The 20,426-nt window shown below is 42.1% G+C and overlaps 2 protein-coding genes across 2 annotated transcripts in view; one reads left to right on the top strand and one right to left on the bottom strand.

The window, feature by feature from the left end:
• The window catches only part of zfpm2a (zinc finger protein, FOG family member 2a), a 121,702-nt gene that overhangs the window by 91,921 nt on the left and 9,355 nt on the right, over nucleotides 1-20,426 (top strand). The gene's annotated exons all lie outside the window — the stretch shown is intronic.
• LOC147253842 (uncharacterized) lies at nucleotides 16,052-19,810 on the bottom strand. The gene is made up of 2 exons (XM_086217405.1): nucleotides 19,663-19,810; nucleotides 16,052-18,289 (listed from the first exon to the last, which is right to left on the bottom strand). The coding sequence occupies exons 1-2, from the start codon at nucleotides 19,744-19,746 to the stop codon at nucleotides 18,026-18,028; spliced, it is 348 nt and encodes a 115-aa protein (XP_086073531.1). The 5' UTR covers nucleotides 19,747-19,810; the 3' UTR covers nucleotides 16,052-18,025.

Here is a 20,426-nt window from a genome sequence, read left to right as displayed (position 1 = left end):
TTAGCGCCTTTTGAATCAACATGAGGCTAAAACCCCGAAGACTACAACATTTAGGAGAGCTCCTAAACAGCGGCTCTGAAGCTAGGTTTGAGCTTTGTCATCACGCTTGAAGAATTTCCTTTTAATGTACTGTAATGTGAAATTCAGTGGGGACAAGTTTAATTGAGTTTTACACAAACCAGTTGGGAGTAGCGCTGGAAGGTAGGTGATGTTGAGGTTTTTAATCTCTGGCTCCGGAGAGGCTTGTTGACGGAGTGGTTCTTTCTCTTTGTGGAGAAAAAAAGAGGAAGCCTAAGAAATGATACATCCATGGATAAAACCAATTGGCAACCCTCAAAGGGACGGGGGGTGATAAGGCAAATCCAGCACTTGTAGAGAAATAAAAGAATCCAACTGTTCATTAAAACGGGAAACAAAACAGGCGATTGAGAAGGAAGGCAGACTGCTCAGTGGAGGAGTGAGTGAAACAAACAGAGCCAGAGATATCAGAGGAAAGGATTGGAAAATAATCAAGGATTTGTGAGGAGAATTAATAAGGAAGATAGGCACAAATAAGCATTTTTTTCTGACTCTCTGCAAAATTAGGAGGGATGGACTACAATTATCAAACAGGGGAAATGGCATAAGCTACATAGACACCTAATTATAAAGGATAACCCAGATATGAGGGTTGCTGTCTTTTTATTTTACACACTTTGACTGGGAGGCAGTTGGGTCTTTTGTGTTCAGTGGACCAGATATTCTTTGGATAGAGTATTCAGATGCCTCTTGCAGAGACTATTTAATATAGTGGTATTCTCTTAATCTTTGCCAGCTAGCAACGTTCTGTAGCGAGTGTATAATCCGTTGAGAAAAGGAATGGTTTTACCTTTGCATAAAAGCTTTTTAAACCACTGGAACAGTGTTTTAACACAGGGAAGGCCAGATTATTTTCAGGGTCTAACATAAGACCACAAGCAATCAAGTGAGGAGAAAAGATATTATGATTTCTTTACGTGGTTTTTAAAGTGTATCAGTTCTGGTTCTTGCAGAAAGTGCATCTAAAAGTCACACAGGGAAATTTTGTCCTCATCTTGGCAAAAAACTGTGGTTTTCCTTTGAATTTAGTGAAAGGAAAATATAATCAGAATAAACTGAAATACCATTGAGAGTTTGATCTTGTCGCAGACAATGTGTCTCTGCAGCACCAGGGGTGGTGGTTCATGTGATGATTCTGTTGAACTGTTTATTTTCAGACTGTAATTCACCTCTCAGAGGTCAGGTGACTCTTTTACCTGACCCGGCTCTTGGTAATGAGGTTGTGAGTCAGGGACTTAAAGTGATACAAACGAAGGGACTAGTGAAACACTGAGGAGGAGGAGGAGAGCCAGGGGTGAAGGAAACTGGCAATGAAATAAGCAGCACTTGTATGATCGGCCACTGAGACATAGCATTGGTGTTTTGTGTGAAAGGGAGCCATTCATCAACATGTCAATAAAAATATGGAGCAGATTATTATTGTTTGCTTACTATGGACCCCCATCATAAATAATGGGTCTGCCGCTGCTGCCTGTATTAATTATAATTACAATGCTGATAATGTGTACGCTCTTTTATTACAGGAGCTGAATCAATTTTACAGTCTTATTCAGCCCCACAAGGTCACACAAAGTTGCCAGGCCGAGAGATGGCTCCTTATAAAGTGTTTGTGCAATCAGTGCAGCAAGGCGTAGGAGAGAGAGGAAAACAAACTGGTCAGGCAGATGTCTCAGCGTCTTCATGCAGCGTGGACTTAGTCTTCACTGTCGCTATATCCTTACACCAGAAATATTTGTTGTAGATGTATAAGCTAACGGGTGCGGATTTCTTTTTGTTTGATCCGTCATCATACAGAAACTAATATGAGTCTTCATTCAGAGTCGTGTTTTTGGTCAAACATAAACCTTCTTTTTCCTCCCTTTTTCTAGACTCATCGGTAACTAACTGCCTAACTGTTCACTTGTTTGCCCGAGCTACGCGCTAACTACCTCTTCTGAACAGATGAACCATATGCAATAAAAAGAAAAGAGGGTAAGAGATAAGATAAGATCAACCTTTAATCGTCCCACAGTGGGGAAATTTACAAGCATCCATAAAGACGAAAAGAATCGGGTGAGAGTCCAAGTTCATCGCTGCTAACGAGGGGTGTAACACCATCCAAAAATTGTGGTTCATTGCATCGACCTGACTTGATTTAGATGTCACTTTTTGTATGTTTTAAGAACAGCAGGCTTTAGTACAAAATTAAATTTGTACTTTTTTTTTTTTATGAAACACTTTCACTGTGCCTGTGTGGGTTCTCTCTGGTACTCCAGCTTCCTCCCACAGTCCAAAGACATGCAATTGGGGACTAGGCTGATTGATACTCTAAATTGACCGTAGGTATGAATGTGAGTGTGAATGGTTGTTCATCTCTCTATGTCGGCCCTGCGATGGACTGGCGACCTGTCCAGGGTGAACCCCGCCTCTCGCCCGTTGACGCTGGGATAGGCTCCATCCCCCCCGCGACCCTAAATGTCGGAATAAGCGGAAGACAATGGATGGATGGATGGACTTTCACTGCGCTTTAACTAAAGTACTGCTGCAAACGACTGCCACCAAAAAAATACAAAAATACAATTTTTTACTAATACCATTATAAATTCTTCCAAAAGGCATTAGGGTGCAGCATTAAGGAAATTTCCAGTACTTAAAAATGTAATGTGCTTCCTGTACTTGTACTTACAGGATTACCGAACACGAACAAAGGTGGATGACAGTACCAAAAAGTAGGATATTTAGGGGAAAAAATGAATTGGAGTTAATGGGCCTTTGTATAGCTAAAGATGCCGTCTGTCGGACAATGAGGATTTCCAACCCTGCTGTATTTGAGGTTTGAGGATATCCTCAATGTGTGCTTAATATTCTGGCTCTCATTTCTGTTAGTTGTCATGATTCAATAAAAATATATAAATATTTCCGACGCTACTAGCACTCTAGCTTACCAAATGTTTCACATGATCAGGTTCAGGACACTTCTCTCTTAGCAGAGCACAGCAGCTAATCTACAGTCTCATAGAAACCTATTAGAAACTTCCTACCAATAAATATTAGTTAAGCTATGCTAGCACATGTGGGGCTACCACAAAGTAAAACACATGCTGGTACATCGTTGTAGCAGAGTAAATCTCAACGTTTTGTCACATTATTTTGAATAAATTTGTTATTTCCCAAGTTGTTGCGATACATTTCCAAAAAAAAATTGGAGAGGAATTTGCAATTCTTAAAAAAAGTCACGACAGTGACATATTGTCTTAAATGGCTGTTTTGTCGAAGTCTTCTGTTGTCCATAGTTCATTTTGCACTTATTATGTTTTGAGTGCCATCTTCTGGTAAACGTAGAGTTGACAATCTGTTTTTTTACACTGTGTTCTTTAGTATAAAACTAGTGTTCCACAAAGCATCCTGTTTGCTTTAAAAGGTACCTAGAGGAAACTGGGTTACCACACACACACACACACACACACACACACACACAAGGTTCCACACATGCAGTCACACTTGTTGGGTGTACATGCATGCCAGTGCTAAAAATTGTCTGTACCAATATGTTAACTGTTACACCCTTTTTTCCAGCAACACTTTATAAAATGGATTTTAATTTATTCCATCAATGTTATGAAGAATATTTCTTAGTGCGGCTTTAAAGATAAATGATTAATCTATACATTTCACACTTCTGATATGTTACAATAAACTGTCAGTGTCAGCATCATTTATTTCCTTTATGCATTGTTACTTTCATTAACCCAAGATAAGCGATTCTGGGATGTGTTATCACAAAGGCCCCCCATGTAAAACCCCATGACAGATTACAAAGAAACACTGTTCTTAGTGGCTTTGGTTTGCATTTGTTGACAGTTCACAGGAGAGAGAGTGTTTTGACCAAATGTTGAATCTCAACTTAGTCTAAATTCATAAGGCACCCCACTGTCTTGCTCCTCTGTTTCCCCTTCTTCACCAGTTTGACTGTCAGATGGCCCAACAACAATGCATCTCACCAGCCTATCAGCCAGTTCCTACCTTTATAGCTTGCTGTGTTCTTTTAAAGACTGGATTTAGTCTGGGTTGGCTAGGTTCGAACCAACAAAACCATGTCTCTCCTTCTTTTTATTACTATTACAGATTTGTTTGCCCTATTTTCATATTTGAAGCACAATGAGTTACAAAGTAGCAACACATTAAATTGTATGAGACTAAGATCACAGTCGTCTTCTCCGTGAGTCACTTGTTAGTGCAAATAAACCCATAATCTTTACAATAAACATGATCATCCTAATTAATGTTGTGCATACATAGGGATTTGTCCAATTAGAGATGCATACTTACATCCATAGGATTTTTTTAAATAGCATGTTGCCATTTAAAGCCCATGGATTGTATATAATGATGCATTTGCATTTCATGAATAGTGTGTTGTGTGGTGACCAAACAGTTTACATATTTCATTTGCTTTTGCCTCTTATTGTCAGTTAATAATTGGGTATTTATTTCCTTTCTAGGCTAAGTTGTTGTATTTCTCGCCTGTGAATGTTAAAATGACCTGCCGTTCCCCTGCGACTGTGTGCATCTGTCATGAAATTATACATTCCATCAGCCCTCATTGAACTGGGCATTGACTCTGTGCTGCAGACTCAGGCTCTGGCAGTGAATCTTGATTATGGATTCTGTGATATTGTAAATGACTTGAGATTCCTCTGAATGTTTCGGATTAATCGGTTTGCGCAGATGTGGTTTCCCTTTTTGGTAGGTGCCATCTTGAACAGTTGCTCATTTCTATTCCACCGTCACATTCTGCATACAAAGCAGATTTCCTGATAGGTAATCCTTGTAAGGTTTTTAGAAGACAGGTTATTAGAGGATCTAGGGCTGTGTGTGTGGTTGTGTGTGTGGTTGTGTGTGTGCGTGCGTGTGTGTGTGGAGGGAAATTATGTACATTTTTTAAGTTGGTGACAATGAGCTGTGTCTCAAGGCAGGAGACATAGTAACAACTTCCTTTCGCTTCTCACCTAACAACATTCCACCCCCTTAAAAATGAGCAAGTACGTACACACTAGGTACACACACACAAATACACACAACCCCTGCTGCTCCCCCTTTCCACCACCGCCACCCAGAATTCTTTGAAATGCCTGAGGCAAAAAAAAAAAAACAACCTCTTCCCTGACTTGCAGCTCCAGATTATTCCTGAATGCCAGAGCTGGCCCCATCACCCTGCACCTCTGCCCCCCCCCCCCTTTCCCGTCATCTCTCGCACCCCACCCTGTCTTAAACCTAGCTCTACCTGTCACCTGTCAAACGCACCCCACCTTTAAGTGGCCAGTTATTTTCCATTGGTTTTAGATGTCTTTCATATCATGGCTCATTAAAGCGCAGCGCAGTAGGCAGCATATTTACATAGGCTACTGGGGAGGTTTTAATTTGCGTCGGTACAGAGCATGACCGGAACTGAAGAGTTCAGCGCCAAAATGACTTTTTCACGACACCCCTCTCTCACCCCCCACCCTCCTCTCCCTCTACCATTCCCATATGGAAACATGAAGTTGAGCGTAATTGCTTGAACAGGGCACAAAGACAGAGACAGAGCCTTCACTGAGGGGACGGAGGTCTCTCCCACGTGACAGAACGGGAGGCCAATCAAAGCCAGCGATGAGCAGTGTGTGGTTGTGATCATTCCGTTGCACACATGCCATTAGTCTCCTCTGCAAGTCCCTGCAGTTTCAACCGCTGTAGAACTTCCCCTCCTTTATACAGTATATGACTCGCTAGACTCTGAGTGCATTGATAACAATGGTTAGTTAATGGTTAATTAATGCTTAGGAAGAGGAAAGAGAGCTGAATAAGCATCACTTCATCTTATAACCTATATCCATCTTAACATGAACACTGTTGGTAAATTGTTACTAAACATGTTCATTCACTCATTACAGTTAACTAAGCATTACTCAACAGGGATTTATGTCCCCTTTGTAATTATACAGTTTTTCTGGATCAGACATTCCTGCCAACTCCTTGCACTGAATGTGTTTATGAGTTAATTGTATGATTTTCTCACTTTTAAGTTAAAACATTCATCATTACTGCTTTGCGTGCAGGTGCGTGAAACAAAAAAAAAACTTGTGGTCAAATGTTCACAGATTAATATTACAGTCAAAATGAATGTTTCACAAGTTTATAATCTGTGCTATTTTTCCACATTTATCTGCACTTGAAATACGCCTGCACAATAACTATGAGAGGGGTGTTTTCTTTCTCTTTTCTTTTTTTGTAGAGCAGAGGGAAGGATCCTTTGTTGAATTATTGACATGACAAGATAGTCATGCTGCCAACTTTTGCAATTCTATCTCACATTGTGAATAGCAGAGGAATCACGTAATTTCCCTCAGACAAGATTTTCAGCACAGATTCCTCCAAAACAGCAGACCTTTCCCATTTCGCAGCAGACACCCCATATCAGCAAAGATACCATTATCAGTCTCCAGTTTGAGATCCTATTCAAAAAGACAAGGAGGGATAGAGGCTAATATTGTCATAAGATGCTCTGTGTCACTCCCAAAATACATGGAGCACAGGGAGATTCAGCAGTTGCAGCGTCTGCTCCTCAAACATTTGCTCTCCTCCCACATCTCTCCAAGGACCCGGCACTACAAACTGGCTCCTGCAGATGCACTCCAAACAGCCGGCTGTTCATCATGCATTGTCATAGAACGTGCTAATTCCCCAGTTTGCCCAGGGCCCCTGCCCGGGCGCCACACCCCGACAAAGATGGCCCTGATGCTATGTGAAGGATGGATAGACGTACAGACAGGCAGGAAGACAGAGACACAGCCATGTGATTTTGGAAAGCATATTGTCTAATTTTGCCATCTGTCCGGGAGGGAGCGATGGCAGCGTGGAGCTCATTTGCCGTCTGCTTGCTTTATTGCAGCTATACAGAACAAGTTTTTGGAGCAGGATGCAGGACCGCATGTGCAGCCCACTGGAGCTGAGAGGCGGGTCGATACAAGCACCCTGTTCCCACCACTCCATCATGGGCGACTGTGTGTCTGACATCCAGGGATACAAGGAAAATACCTCCAAAATGAGAGCTCAGATTCAAGTATTGTCGATGTACCAGAACATGAGGATGCAGCCTCTGTGCTGTCTGTTGTCCTCAAGTTTCAGAGAACAAGTCAGAGAAATGTTTCACACTCTCAGACCATTAAGAATTTGATCCAGTTTGCAGCGAAATGGTCATATAGACACACCGATATGCACACACACGTACACGCACACATGCATCGTGTCACACATTGTGGATCACGTTTGGTTCAGCTGCTCCTTGGCTCTGACATTAATACAGAGCAGATTGGTGGAGATCTGCAGCCCTTGTTGTTTGATCTTTCCTCCTCTTGCCACATTTCCTGGCACTGCCCTCCTGCCACACCGCGTGGCGCAGGCAGGACTGGCATGGCCTCAACGTGCCTGCCAGGTTTGTTCTCTGTCTTCTTCCCTTTCCAACTTATTCCCTTATGCCCGCTCCATGGATTCAGTTCTGCAAATTACAAGAGCCCCCCAACCCCCAGCAACAGCCTGGATTCAAGAGACCTTCAATCTCCCAGTTTGTCTTCTTCAGAAAGGAGCGACGCTACCTCGGCCTGTACTGTGACACTTGTTTTTCACGTGATAATTGTCCTCTGCATTGGATTCAGTCATCGTCCTTGTTTTATTTTCCAAGTTTCCAACTAAAAAGATTGTCCTCTAAAACATTTTGGTACAAATTGCACCACCAAATATTAGAAGTAGTAAGCCGTAAGGCCATGACTAAACATGTGATTCAGATGAAACTTCAGCTGAGAACAAACGACAGCCCTTAGCCAACGGACTCAGCTTGAACAAACACTATATTCTCTTATCTAGACCCCCCATCCCCTCCCATTTTCTATTTACTCAGGACTGTCATTTGGCCTGTAATGCTTTGAGTTTCAATAGAGAAATTGTTTAAAGTGTCACAATCAAATGTATGAATTAAAAGCAAATACACCTTAGAGGTAAGGGCAGCATCAATGCCTCCCATATGATGGGAGGTATTTGTGCAAAGAATAATATCTCTGGACAATAGTGTTCCTTTCTCAAGGAGGTGTGATCGAGAGAATAAAAAACACACACTAATTTGGTAATAACATCACCTCATGGTGTCGGCCCTGGTTTGCACGGTCTATTTTACAACAATCTGCCGTCCCTTATGAATCAACATCAGATCTCAGCCTTATCTCCCCCCCTTTGCGTTAACCACTTCATTTGTGACTAATGGCATGCATGTGATCGTTATCGTTCTAATTTATTCCAAGTTTAAGATGAAGGGCCAGATAAAGTACGAGAGACAATAATTTGAAAAAGCCAGTGTGATTCCTCAGTTAATGAGGCAGGTCATCTTTTTTTGTTCCGCTGGGGTCAAAAGCAGAATGCAAGCTAATTGAAACTGAAAGGGAGGTAAACTGAGACAGAAAATCAGGGGAAAAAAAAAAAAAGAGCGAGAAGGGAGGGAGCAGCAATCAGCTTTGAAGATATAAGATCATTAGAGTTTTGAATAGACGTTCAGTGAGTAGCCGGATATGAGGAGCAGCTAGAAGGTCTATGAGGAAAACATTGACTGAACATGGACTTAACAGATTTCTTTTTGGCTTTGAGATCATGAAGTGAAGTTACACTGTCCCACACATTCATCGTGCATCACACTGAAAGCCTCTCTCTAATTTTTTAAACGAAATATCAGACATGCTAGTTTTTGTTCCCAAGTTGCTAAATTTTTTCCACATAATTGGCAGCAAGTAACCACTGACAGGAATGTGACAGGTCACTTAAGAAGCAGCGTGTTCAAACGCTCTGCAGAGCATATCTTACTGGGTTTTTTGCTCACATTTTATGTGGTAATATGAAATTAATCAGCCACTCTATTAAAAGAAAATATTCTGCACCACTGGATAATTAATTAATCGTCAAAGTATCTTTTCTATCATTAAACAGAAACATTAATGTAGCAAAATTGGATTTCTGGCTTTTGGACTTTTATGGAATTTTGAAAAGGTCGCACTGGGTGATGTTTCACAATTTTCTAAGGTTTTGTAAACCAAACTGATAAATCACTTATTCACCTGCAGATAAATTCGTCATCAAAAACGTTTTGCAGATTATAATGATTGTTTTTTTCCAATTTGCTCAAATAGCATCACTTCAGAAAACTGGCGTTTTACAACACACGAATATTTAAAGTTTTATATTCACGAGTTAATTCACAATTCTTCACATGTATTCGCAGTATTTTGATTTTGCCCATGTATACTTTGAATCTATCACATCAAGGGCTTTATTTTTAAAAGGATATATTTCAGACAGCCAAACACACCTAACTATGATGAACACACTCTCCATTCACTCAGTTGGCTTTTTTCCCTGCTCTATCCACTAAAGCGTGGAAAGCTGTTCTCAGGAGTGATCATAGTGTCTCCAAAAGTGAAACACACAGGATCAGTCTGTCTCTGAGGCCTCCTGGGCAACATATGGAGCCCTCCAAGTTAGTCTTCAACTTCCCAACGGCTGTTGTGAAAAGTGCTGCGCTAACTGCGGCCCTCAGAGAGCTAATTAGAACCCCTCGTGCATAAACCTTGCTTGGAAGTTGCTGTGGGCTGCATCAGCCTAACCAAGGCAGGATCTGTGCTGCCTTCAAGATAGTAAACAAAATTTGCATATAATGTCAACGTTTGGCATCCTTCAGCTATGGCCTAGCCCCTCTCGTGGCAGCCTTTTTTGAAACACATCGATCAAAAAAGTTTTGGCAAAACATCTGATCATTTGCAGCCTTTTGTATATGAGAGAGCTGTTTGGCTGCATCCGAGCATTTTTCTATTAGAATTCTTGATGCTTAAATCCTCACTAATTATCACTCCCACCCTCCAGTGGTTTCAACTTGTGATTTGTAACAGATAAAAAGCCCCACATTCGGGATCCTTACAATACACATTTAACTGTGGAGTAATTAAGCTGTATCAGTCTTCATTCATACCTGCCAGAGTGTAATACTACACTGTTACACAGTGACGCTTTCAATTAATGAAAACGTCTAAACCGCCATACATCTGGGATCACTATGCGAGGTCTAGCCTGACTGTATTTGTCATGCGCTGTAAGCCAACACAATTACACAGACCCAACGTAGTAATTGCTATGTAGCAGCTCTTACAATGTTAGAAATGGAATTACCTTGACAGGAAGCACAAGCAGAGTCTAAGATGGAAATGTCGGAAGAGGACCGAAGGAGGTGGGGGGGGGGGGGGCAACAACCTTTTGCCGAACTGTAAATCATGCTTCACTTTTAAGAGCTAGAAAAATAAATAATGTCTGAAAGTGCAATGATTTCAGTGATTTAGTGGAGCTTTGAAGAGCGTATTACTAGAGGTGACAGCTCATGGGAGATAGGCAGGTTGTGTTAAGAGGAAGGGATAAGGGGCTATGACATTATGTCTCCAGGGTTAAGGTGTCAGAGTCAAAGCGTGAACCAGTATTACTGGATCAATACTTCTCAGTTTTGTACTTATCTGGCCCGATGGTTAGCAGCAGCTTTTCTGGATATACACAGGGACTAAATGCTACTACTGAGAGGAAGACTGCATATCTGCTCCATTTTCTTTAACTGGAAAAGAGCATGGTAACAGGAAATAATGAATATAAGGACAACCCCCACCCCAAATGCAGGATCTAAATGAGTTCAAGACCTGGTGGAGGATGAGTTTATTTAGTAACTCAATAACCAATTTGACTGTATGTGAAATAGTCTTTTTGCTTTTGGACAGGTGACACTAATGCAATTCTTGTTTTCGTCTTGTTACAGTCTTTACATGTCCTGCTGCTGCATTGAGTAAATGCTTTAAGTGATACTTCACATGGAAAGTGTAGTTTTTACTTAAGTTTTTACACAAAAAAGGAGTCTTGAATTCAGGGAGATGTTGTTGGTTGTTTTTTTTTTTCTCCCTCCTGCATCATTACTTCCAGAAGAGTGACTCCAGAATACAGAAACAGCCAGCCACGTATATTTAGCTAGAGGCTAATGGCAATGGTTGCTAACAACAGCAAAACTGAAAACTGCTACAGCAAAACTGCTGTTTACAGACCCACAACTGGACATCTTCTTTGTCCATTCGTGTGCTCAGTAATCCACTAAGACTTGGATTGGAGCTAAAAACAAATTAAATATAACTTCCTGTTTTGAGCATGAATCGAAGGTGAATTGAATCCGAAATATCATTTGCTTTTAGCTCAAATCCAAGTCTTTGTGGATTACAATGCATGAAGTCGTTTGAAGAAGTTGTGGATTATGGCGGACGATCCACTTGAGAGTTTGTAAATGAACATTTTGTGCTTTAGCAGTTCTTTTCTAAAGCTAAAAATACATGGCTGGCTCTTTCTACGTTCTGGTGTCAGAAAGAAGAAATGCAATATTTGTGAGCTCCACGCACCTATTTGTGAGTATGTGAAAGGCAAAACACAAGTTTCTGGTGAAGAAACACTTTAGGAACAAAAACTGCACTCATGTCATGTCCATTCTCGCGCAGGAAAAAGAAACACAGTCATAGTCAGAAGCAAGAAAAAGTGTGTACTTTCAAGTCTTTCATTAAACTTCAGAAGCGGCGGAGTTAATCCTTGCTGTACATAGAACAAAAACTCAGCATTCAACAATTTAAAAAAAGCCAAGAGAGGGAGAGAAGGGAAGAGAGAAAGAAAGAGAGAGAGGGATGAGGAGAAGGGAGGAGGAGGGGGGGGGGACTGGCCTGATCGCTACATATTCATATTCCTTTGCAGGCGTTATCACTTAAAAGGCTTTCTAATTACAACAACAAGACAAAAACTCCTTGGATTCCTTCCAGACCCGCTAAATGATAAAATAAGCTTGCACTCTCTCTCCTTCTTAATCTCTGCAAAGCACCTTGGAGCCTCATCTCCCAAATACAGGCGAATGAATGTGAAAATGCCATTTAGAGATGCAGGTGTGACATTTGATAAGAAACTTCTGGATTAAATATGTTCTGCTAATGAGGAACCCAGCTACCCCATCAGGGCAAACTATTGGTGGGATTGTGTGCGCGCTGATAACATTCCACACGCAAACATCCAAATTCATTATTAATAAACAGCCGCAGTCTCTCTATCACACAGAAAGTCTGGATCCTTCAGTGGAGAGACAGGGATGTTGCGTCTCATTAAGAGAGGCTGAGGAAAAGAAGGGGGAGGTATGGGCGGTGTATGTGGCGGGTGAGGGGTATCAACTGTTTTCATATTTAGTTGTTTGGGGCTTTTTTGGGGAGGGGGGAGACACTATTTCAAAGGGTATGTTAATGGTGTATTGAATGTTGGAACAAAAGGGTTGAAAGTTTCAGGGGATCTGGCAGTGAATGTAATTCTCTGGCTATAGCTAATACGGAAAAGAGGGATAGCAGGCTAAGCCATCGGTGCAGTAGACTGGGAAGTCCCCGGCCCCAGCTTGACATTTATAACGATTTGGAGAAGATTAAAGCTGTATTACTGCTGTAGTCCATAATACGGCTCTGTAATGAGGTGTGAGTGCATTAGTGTCCTGTTGAAGTTACCTGCTGTTTCAGACCTTTAAAAGACAGAGCAGTTTCCCCCCCCCCAAAAAAAAAGAAAAGCAGATACTATTGTGGTCATCTTCTCTGGCTGCAAGTGAAACAGGAGTCAGAGGACTCCAGAGAGCGCTCTGCCAGTGCAGGCTGAGGCTGCCACCGTTGAAGACTCGTCAGTCTAAACCAGCTTAGTTCAGCCAGCCAGCAAAGTGTCTCGGACTGACAGGCAGCACTTTGTTACTCGGACCAGTAACTGGAGGTCCATGCTGCTGCTAGAAATGTTTTATATTCAAATAGAAATTAGAAATGTGTTATTTCAAGCACAGTAAATGGCTGTGCACTTTTAAAATATTCATACAAACCTTCTTCTAAAGGGAAAGAAAAAAAACAGCTTTAGGAATTTTGCCAGCGCTCTGTTTTGACAATTATTAGCTTTTTACAGCAAATAGTAAAAATGACAGTGGTGCCCATTCTAATGCCAGCCACTAAAAATGAATATTCTAAAAGGGATTTTTTTTTTAAAATCATGTGTTATCTGCAAAAATAAAAACACAGGTAATTTCACGTTAGCGTGTGCAAATGAAGGTTGCAGGTGTCGTCCATCCATTTAAATGCTCTTTATGATGTTAATTAGTTGTTAGCGTAATTTCCAGCCTCCGCCATCAAGCGTGAGAAGTTCAGAGACCTGCTGTTAACTGAGAGTCAATGCCATGGCACCGTTTCAAGAGCTCCCGAACAGGACGGCCAGTGATAACGAACAGGTGATGGGGCCTGATGCCTATGGCAGAAGGATATTGCAAAGACAATTGAATTCATAGGGAGAAATGAATCTCCTGGACAGCATATCAAATGTTAAAACAACACACATTGCACGCAATTTGCTTATGCAGGAGGGTGATAAACTGTGGTTATTTAAAAGATAAACAAAGGGGGGATCTAGTGCAGTAAATTGTGCATGTGTGTTTATTCGCTATGAGTAATGCCAGAGGTTTATAGTCCCAGACACAAGCAGCCGTACTTTATGGCTTCTCTGTTTGTGTGATAGTAGTATTTATGATACTGGAATTTATGTTGTACTGTATTCACACTGTCTGTGTGCCAGTGGTGGTCTCTATTAGAATATATTTCAGTAGATTTGGTATTTGTCTTGTGTTTGAGTGAAAGTCTTTGAATAATGTCAATTTTAGCAAGAGGTCAGACTCATTATACCCTGCATTTTTTTTTTCTTGCAGGAAACCGACCCCCTAAGGTTAAATACAACATTCCAAGTTTTTCTCAGAAGGAATGAAAGCCATTCCAAGAGAAGAGTTTCATCTCCTCAGCCTCTGCTACAGCTAATCTTAACCTCTCGCAATAACATTTCCAGTCCACTTCCCCCGACTCCCGACATATTTGCTCTCCCTTGCTTCTTGTGTCCTGTTAAGATTTAAACAGCAAACATAAAATGCAGATGATAACCTGCAAAAAGCTTTGGAGAGACTTGACTCCCAACATTATTTTAAAGACCAGATCCGAGAGCTCCAGCAGTCAGCAGCGATTATCTGCTGTGATCCCTCCCCGATGCACCAAAGTCATTCATCTGCTCATCCTCTACCCCCAACACACACACATATACACACGCACACACACGCGCGCAGGCACACACACACACACATACACACACGCGCGCGTGCACGCACACACACACACACACAAACTCACACGCAGCCCTATGCAAAGGCAGACGCCTAATCATGTCGACACCGTGTGTCAGTGCCGTGGATGAGCAAGGCCTAGAGATGAGAACGGCTCTGTAAACATGGGCAGGCAGCAGGGAGCTTCCCTCTCCTCCACACTGCTCAGAATAAGCAAACGGGAAGATTTAGGGATTTTGCCAGGGCCCAACTTTGTAGTATCGGCTCAGGGTCTTTTTCCGACGTTTTCTGGGGTGCTGCCTATGGGATATTGTTCTTAGCTTATGAAGTGCCGCCTGCCCGCTATAAGCTGTGCCTTTTGTCAATAGCATTACAATTTTGGAGATGGATCTTCCTCTTTCCCTTTCTCCTCCTTTGGATTTAACTCTTCAGTATCTGTTGCAGCCCACATATTGCCTACATATTCTGTCACTGACCTTTGCTATTGACCTCGAACATTCAGATAAACTCACAGAATCTTTATGAGGAACTCTTATTATACTGCTGCAGACATGTTTCATTTGACCTCTATATTCATAAAGTCAACTTTTTCCCCCCTCAGCACTGTCGATTATGAACTATCATGACAGACTAGTAAATCTAGTGTGCATCAACTGTGCACGTTCCATAAACAGGCTAATACAATTGGGTGTATCAAATGGGATGTATATTAACAACAGTCAGATGTGCTCTCTCTCCTGTCAGGATTCTATTATGGAGCATGCTCCCGCCCCTTGTTTTGATACAGTGGTAATTTAAAGACCGATCTTAATTGACTTATTTTTTTCTGCATGTCTGTCGAAGCTTGTGCATGCACTGCAATAAGAGTCTTGTTTCTTTATTGGGCCACACACAATGTACTGAGTTCAATTTTACCATTCATAATGAATGCAGCCTCGCCATTCAAATGCAGCCATAAGCACACAGCAGATAAGAATTTAATTAAATGTAGATTAAAACCAAACAGGAAAACACACTAGCTGATAATTTTTTATCACGTCCCCTGGTCATATTTTTTTCCCTCATACTTTCGACTTGTTCTTCCTTGGGCTACATCTTTTCAGCTTGCCAAAAGTGGCGAAACACCTCACACATCTCACCGTGGCGCCGTGAGATTGTGTAAAATGCAAAACGAGGGGCGGTCACACGATTAATCAGAATCCTTGTGTCTGGGGAGGATGGGAGCTGGCGGAGGATTGAGGGAGGAGGGGGTGCGCAGAGGTGCAAGGAAGGAATTAGTTGCTTCATCCCAAATTTGCATCATATTCCAAAGGACAATCCCAGCACTGTAGGCAATGAGAAACATATCTTGCTCTCTGCAGGAACAATTAAATATTTTTCTACAATGCTGAATAAATGTCACCTTCAGTATCAAATTGTCCATACTTGCTAAACATGATGTTACAGTGAGTGCCTGGAAAGCATGCCCGAGCAGCGAGACACCGCTATTTTAGATGTGGACCACAGCCTCAGCTAACATACTGTAACACACGTTCAGGAGCTGCTCACCCCAGGCACTAATAATGTGCTGAACTCCACTGGGGATATCAGTGAGCAGGAGACAACTGCAGCCTTGTCAGGGATTTCCCTACTGAAACATGACACCGGGGTGCTCACTCCTATCCCAAATTGAACACCTTTTTTTATGATTTAAATTCTTTATTGGTTGTCTCATTACAGTACAACAACATTCAGAAATCTAGTACATCTAGTTAGTACAAGGTAGCAGAATTGAACCCAGCCATCAGCTCGTCAGCCATCCTGCATCCACGCATTGAGGTTTGGAAGTGAGAGAGAGTTTTAACTTTGCATGTACAAATGTTGGTATCATTTACGCCAGAGCAATTGCTTTATCACACAGACAGATAATTTCTCAAATAAAAACATAGCCTCTCCAAACTAAACAGAACTAAGAACATTAACAAAAAACAAAAAAATGAATAAACCAACTCAATTAAACAAATACATTAGACAAAACAAACACATGAAAGGACCTAAGTGGGTGTAAGGAGACTAGAATTCAGGTCGACAGACAGTCCTCCTCAGTGAGACCGGTGTGCAAGTCCTCAAAATATTGTAGAGCATTTAAAAAAAAAAAAAAAAGACTACACCACGCCGTGCAGCGTTCAAGCAATAATTACTGCATTCTGCTCATTATTAATAGTGACAGCCCTTCTGAAATATCAGAATGTAATGATTTTTCCTTTTCAAAAGAAATGCATTCATTTCCCACCATCTGGTGTATTTTTTATGTAGCATCTTTCACCTGCATCCAGCTGTTTTAACAGTTTCAGACAGCTGATGGCTGCGATGGTTACCTGACTGACTTAAAAGGATCAATTCTGTTCTTCAAATATTTTTTTTAATCAGAGGTAATTTTTTCATCTTCTGCGCGCACTCTCAATGAGGTGCTCAGATTTGAAGTGAATTTGTGAATCATATAAACACGGAATGGAAAGATTTAGTTGCTGTTGCATCAGCAGAGTAGCTCCAATCATGATCTCAGTATAACGGCGGTAGGCTTCAGCACCAGTGCCATCCCTGCCACCTCTACAGCGACTGACACTGCCATGCCGCTGCCTGCCTGGCTGTGCCCACACCCGCCTGCCCACTGCGCTGGTGCTGCATCTCAGTTCCACTCTATTACCCTCACGCAGGCGATTGGCCTTTTCTGTGGGGAAAAGAGCAATTTCCTGTCGCAGTCTGTTTGATCAAGTGCTAAACCCTTGTGATCAATAGAGAGACAGATGTCGGCTCCAGATGGCCGCGTGGTGATACCTGGGGCAGCGCGGGGGCTTGCCAGGACGACAGAATGGCAATAAGCAAGGGCAGCGGCTGTGCTCCCGATGCACCAGCCACTGAGACACAATGTGACAGACGCAATTAGGCCGTTTAGCTGCAGATTATTTATTTCGCTTGCAAACCGACAGAAAATTTAATTAGCACATACTTTAAGCAATATGTAGAATTACAGGGGTGCAGAGACAGAGGGCATGTTGGGATGCTGCACCGCTGATTGGTGTGTGTGTGTGTGTGTGTGTGTGTGTGTGTGTGTGTGTGTGTGTGTGTGTGTGTGTGTGTGTGTGTGTGTGTGAGTGTGTGTGTGTGTGTGTCTGTGTGAGTGTGTGTCTGTGTCTGTGTCTGTGTCTGTGTCTGTAGCTGTCTGTGTGTGTGCTTCTGTGTTTTACTATGCAGACAATTAAAACACTTCGACTGTGCAAGCAAGAAAAAATTGTTTGTTTGTTTTTTTACACACAAATCAAGAGGAATTCGTGAAGAAACACACATAACTTCATAAATTCCATTCCTCATGACCAGAACAATAATGTTTGAATTCCAAAGTGGATGACAGGTGCATCTCTCTGGCTCTCCATCCTTCTGGAGAGTAAAAAAAATAACTGCCAGCACCAGAAGGCCAAAAGAGACCTTTCCAAAGAGGAAAGACAGAGGAGGATAGAGGCTCCCATTTTTTAAACAGCAAGCATTTGCATTAGGGCTGGCATCCACCATACTCCTCCACCCTCCCAACGGCAACACACACGCACACACACACACATGAACACCCACACACTGAAACACACACACAGCCTGGCCAGCCAGCCCATGTGGTGTAGGGCCGGAGCCATGTTGGAGAAACCACTGAGGCGCGTGGCAATGGCTTTGCTGCTCTCCCAGGAAAACCTAGCACGCCGGCGTTGGCCATTCGCCGTTCACCTGCTCCCGCCGAGGCATGATGGGTAGGGGGATATGGGCCATGGGGCCGCAGCTGGACTGAAAGGAGGGGCAGGGTCTGCGGTGGTGTTCAGTACAGCAGCGTCCTGTCATGAGGGGTCTTCTGGTCCCATTAGCAGGGCTTGGTCCGGACAGGTCCCCAACCAGGCTGCCGACGCAGCAGGGGCCGCAGTAAACACATGTCGACTGGCCACAACCAGGACACAGGCAGTGCTACCCGCAGAGTAGGATAGTTAATAGAGTGCTCAATGGGACAAACCTGTCCAAATAAAGAATAAAGCAGAGCGGAGCATAGAGGAGAGGAGCCAGTCAGAGCTTTGCCTTAATAGTCTCCTCTCCACTTTACCGTAGGACAGGGAGAAGCTGTGTGTGTGTGTGTGTGCGTGTGTGCGTGTGTGCGTGCGTGTGTGTGTGTGTGTCAGCTAATGAGGGAAAACAGCTTTGTACTGTAGGAATTTGTGGCTGGTATTGTCTCAAGCTGACAGCACAGAACTCACATGTTACATGCAACACAGGAAGTATAAAGTGTTCTCTGTCTATTTACTCCTCATAGAAGAACACTGGCTTTGGCAAAATAAAAACAATAATTAAAAAAAACACAAAATGACTGACATGAATCAAGCCAGTTTTCATCATTTTTAAGAAAATGAAAAAACAGGTGATGTTTAATGTGAAATACTTCTGCTTTAATTGAGGACATTCCTTTAGAAAAATTTGGAAGAATGACTGGATTTGTACAGTAAATTGAAATATTCAAGCTCACTGCTTGAGAGCAAAAAGAGCTTCTAATTCTATTTTTCTTCCCCTTCGGAATTATTACAACACTATTAGCAGGCAAACATCCCCTGCCAGTGTCGTTCTCACTGTATTGAAAATCTCCTGAGACTTGCCCGACTAACATCTTCATTTCAAACTGAAACGTTTAATAATATTTGAGCTCCATAAAAACATTTTTTGAATCACACAATTGCCTTTTTTTTCTTCAAACAATTCATAAACATGTGTTGAAGGACAGTGTGCAGTGCGGTGTGCTGCTTTTATGTCTTTGTTGCCTACGAATGTATAGCAGAGCAGTGCGTATGAGGCTCCCCTGGGAGGACTTTTTAATTTGTGGATGGTGACCTGTGTGCCATTTGCTCAAGGCCATCCATGAGCTCTCAGTGCTGACTACATCTGCAAAAACACTTGATGCTAAAATTAGTCTGGACACTGCAAAAAGAAGTAAAATCTTAGGGTTTGTGATGTTAGGCAAGTCAGGACTCTGTAAACAAATATTTAATGAACAGTATTTATTTCCCTGGGAAATAGAAGGTTCATTAGCAGTACATGTGAAATGTTAGAAATAAAATATCAAATTTAACTAAAAAATAATATAAACAAATAGAGAGACTCAAACATGTATCTGGATTGCTACGTTACAAAAAAAAAAAGCAGTTAAAAACAGACACAAGAAATCATAGAAAAATCATACATTTTAGTCTTACGCGTTCAGATAATTTCCAGGTACGGATCAAGTCAAGTGTGAGCACAAGAGCGCCGTTTGATCCAAATAGATTTCTCACGAGAGTAAGATCTTTAGTACCTACCTGCGAGCAAGGATGTATATGGAGACTGGCTGCTGTGCTGCTATGCCATGTCTGAGGCGCCTGTGCATCATCACACCAGCACATCCACCAGCTGCAGCTTGAGCATGAGAAGAGTGCCTCCTACTGGCCGAGAATAAAAAGTATGAGCGGGAGACGAGAGGGGAAGAGAGACTGAGAGTGAGAGAGTCAATCTGTGTCAGTGCCTTCGTGAAATAATAGTAGAGTCAGCTAATTCTAGTTTAGTGTACCGTCAATAATAGTAAGCTTGTTTGACCCTGTGAATGATGTCCCCTGCTCGGATCTAACTCAGCGTTTCTCCTTTTTTGCTTGCTCTGGCTCCTATTGGGATGATGAGGTGACAGCCATGAGTCATCCTAATGTGTTCAACTCCGACAATCCAGAAACAGTCCAAATATTTACCAGTATTCATGAGGAGGATTTGTTTAGTGTTTGTCAGAGCACCGTCTGCTGTCAGGTGCAGATACAGATATTATTCATTTACCGTTTTTGATTAATAATTTCACCAGGACTCAAGGGGAAGTTTACTGGGAAGGTGTTTTGTGTGTTGTAATTTACTCATCCAATGATAAAGCTCTGTTTTGAAAAAAGAGGGGGGGGGGCAGTTAACAGCATGCAGCTACTTGATATTCGTAGGTGCGAGGAGCTTGTTCCCATTTGACCAGGAGGAGCTGGAGCTGATTTGAAGACAAGAAGAGTAGAGGTCTTTAATTACAACCCTCTCTGTGGCTTCAGGCACCGCTGGC

Source organism: Aulostomus chinensis, chromosome 11 (assembly GCF_037954235.1).
Source record: "Aulostomus chinensis isolate RoL2024-O1b breed Wild chromosome 11, RoL_Achi_v1.0, whole genome shotgun sequence".
Taxonomy (NCBI): domain Eukaryota; kingdom Metazoa; phylum Chordata; class Actinopteri; order Syngnathiformes; family Aulostomidae; genus Aulostomus; species Aulostomus chinensis.
The sequence above is the reverse complement of the archived record's forward strand: the minus strand, read 5'-3'. Positions and strand labels throughout refer to the sequence as shown.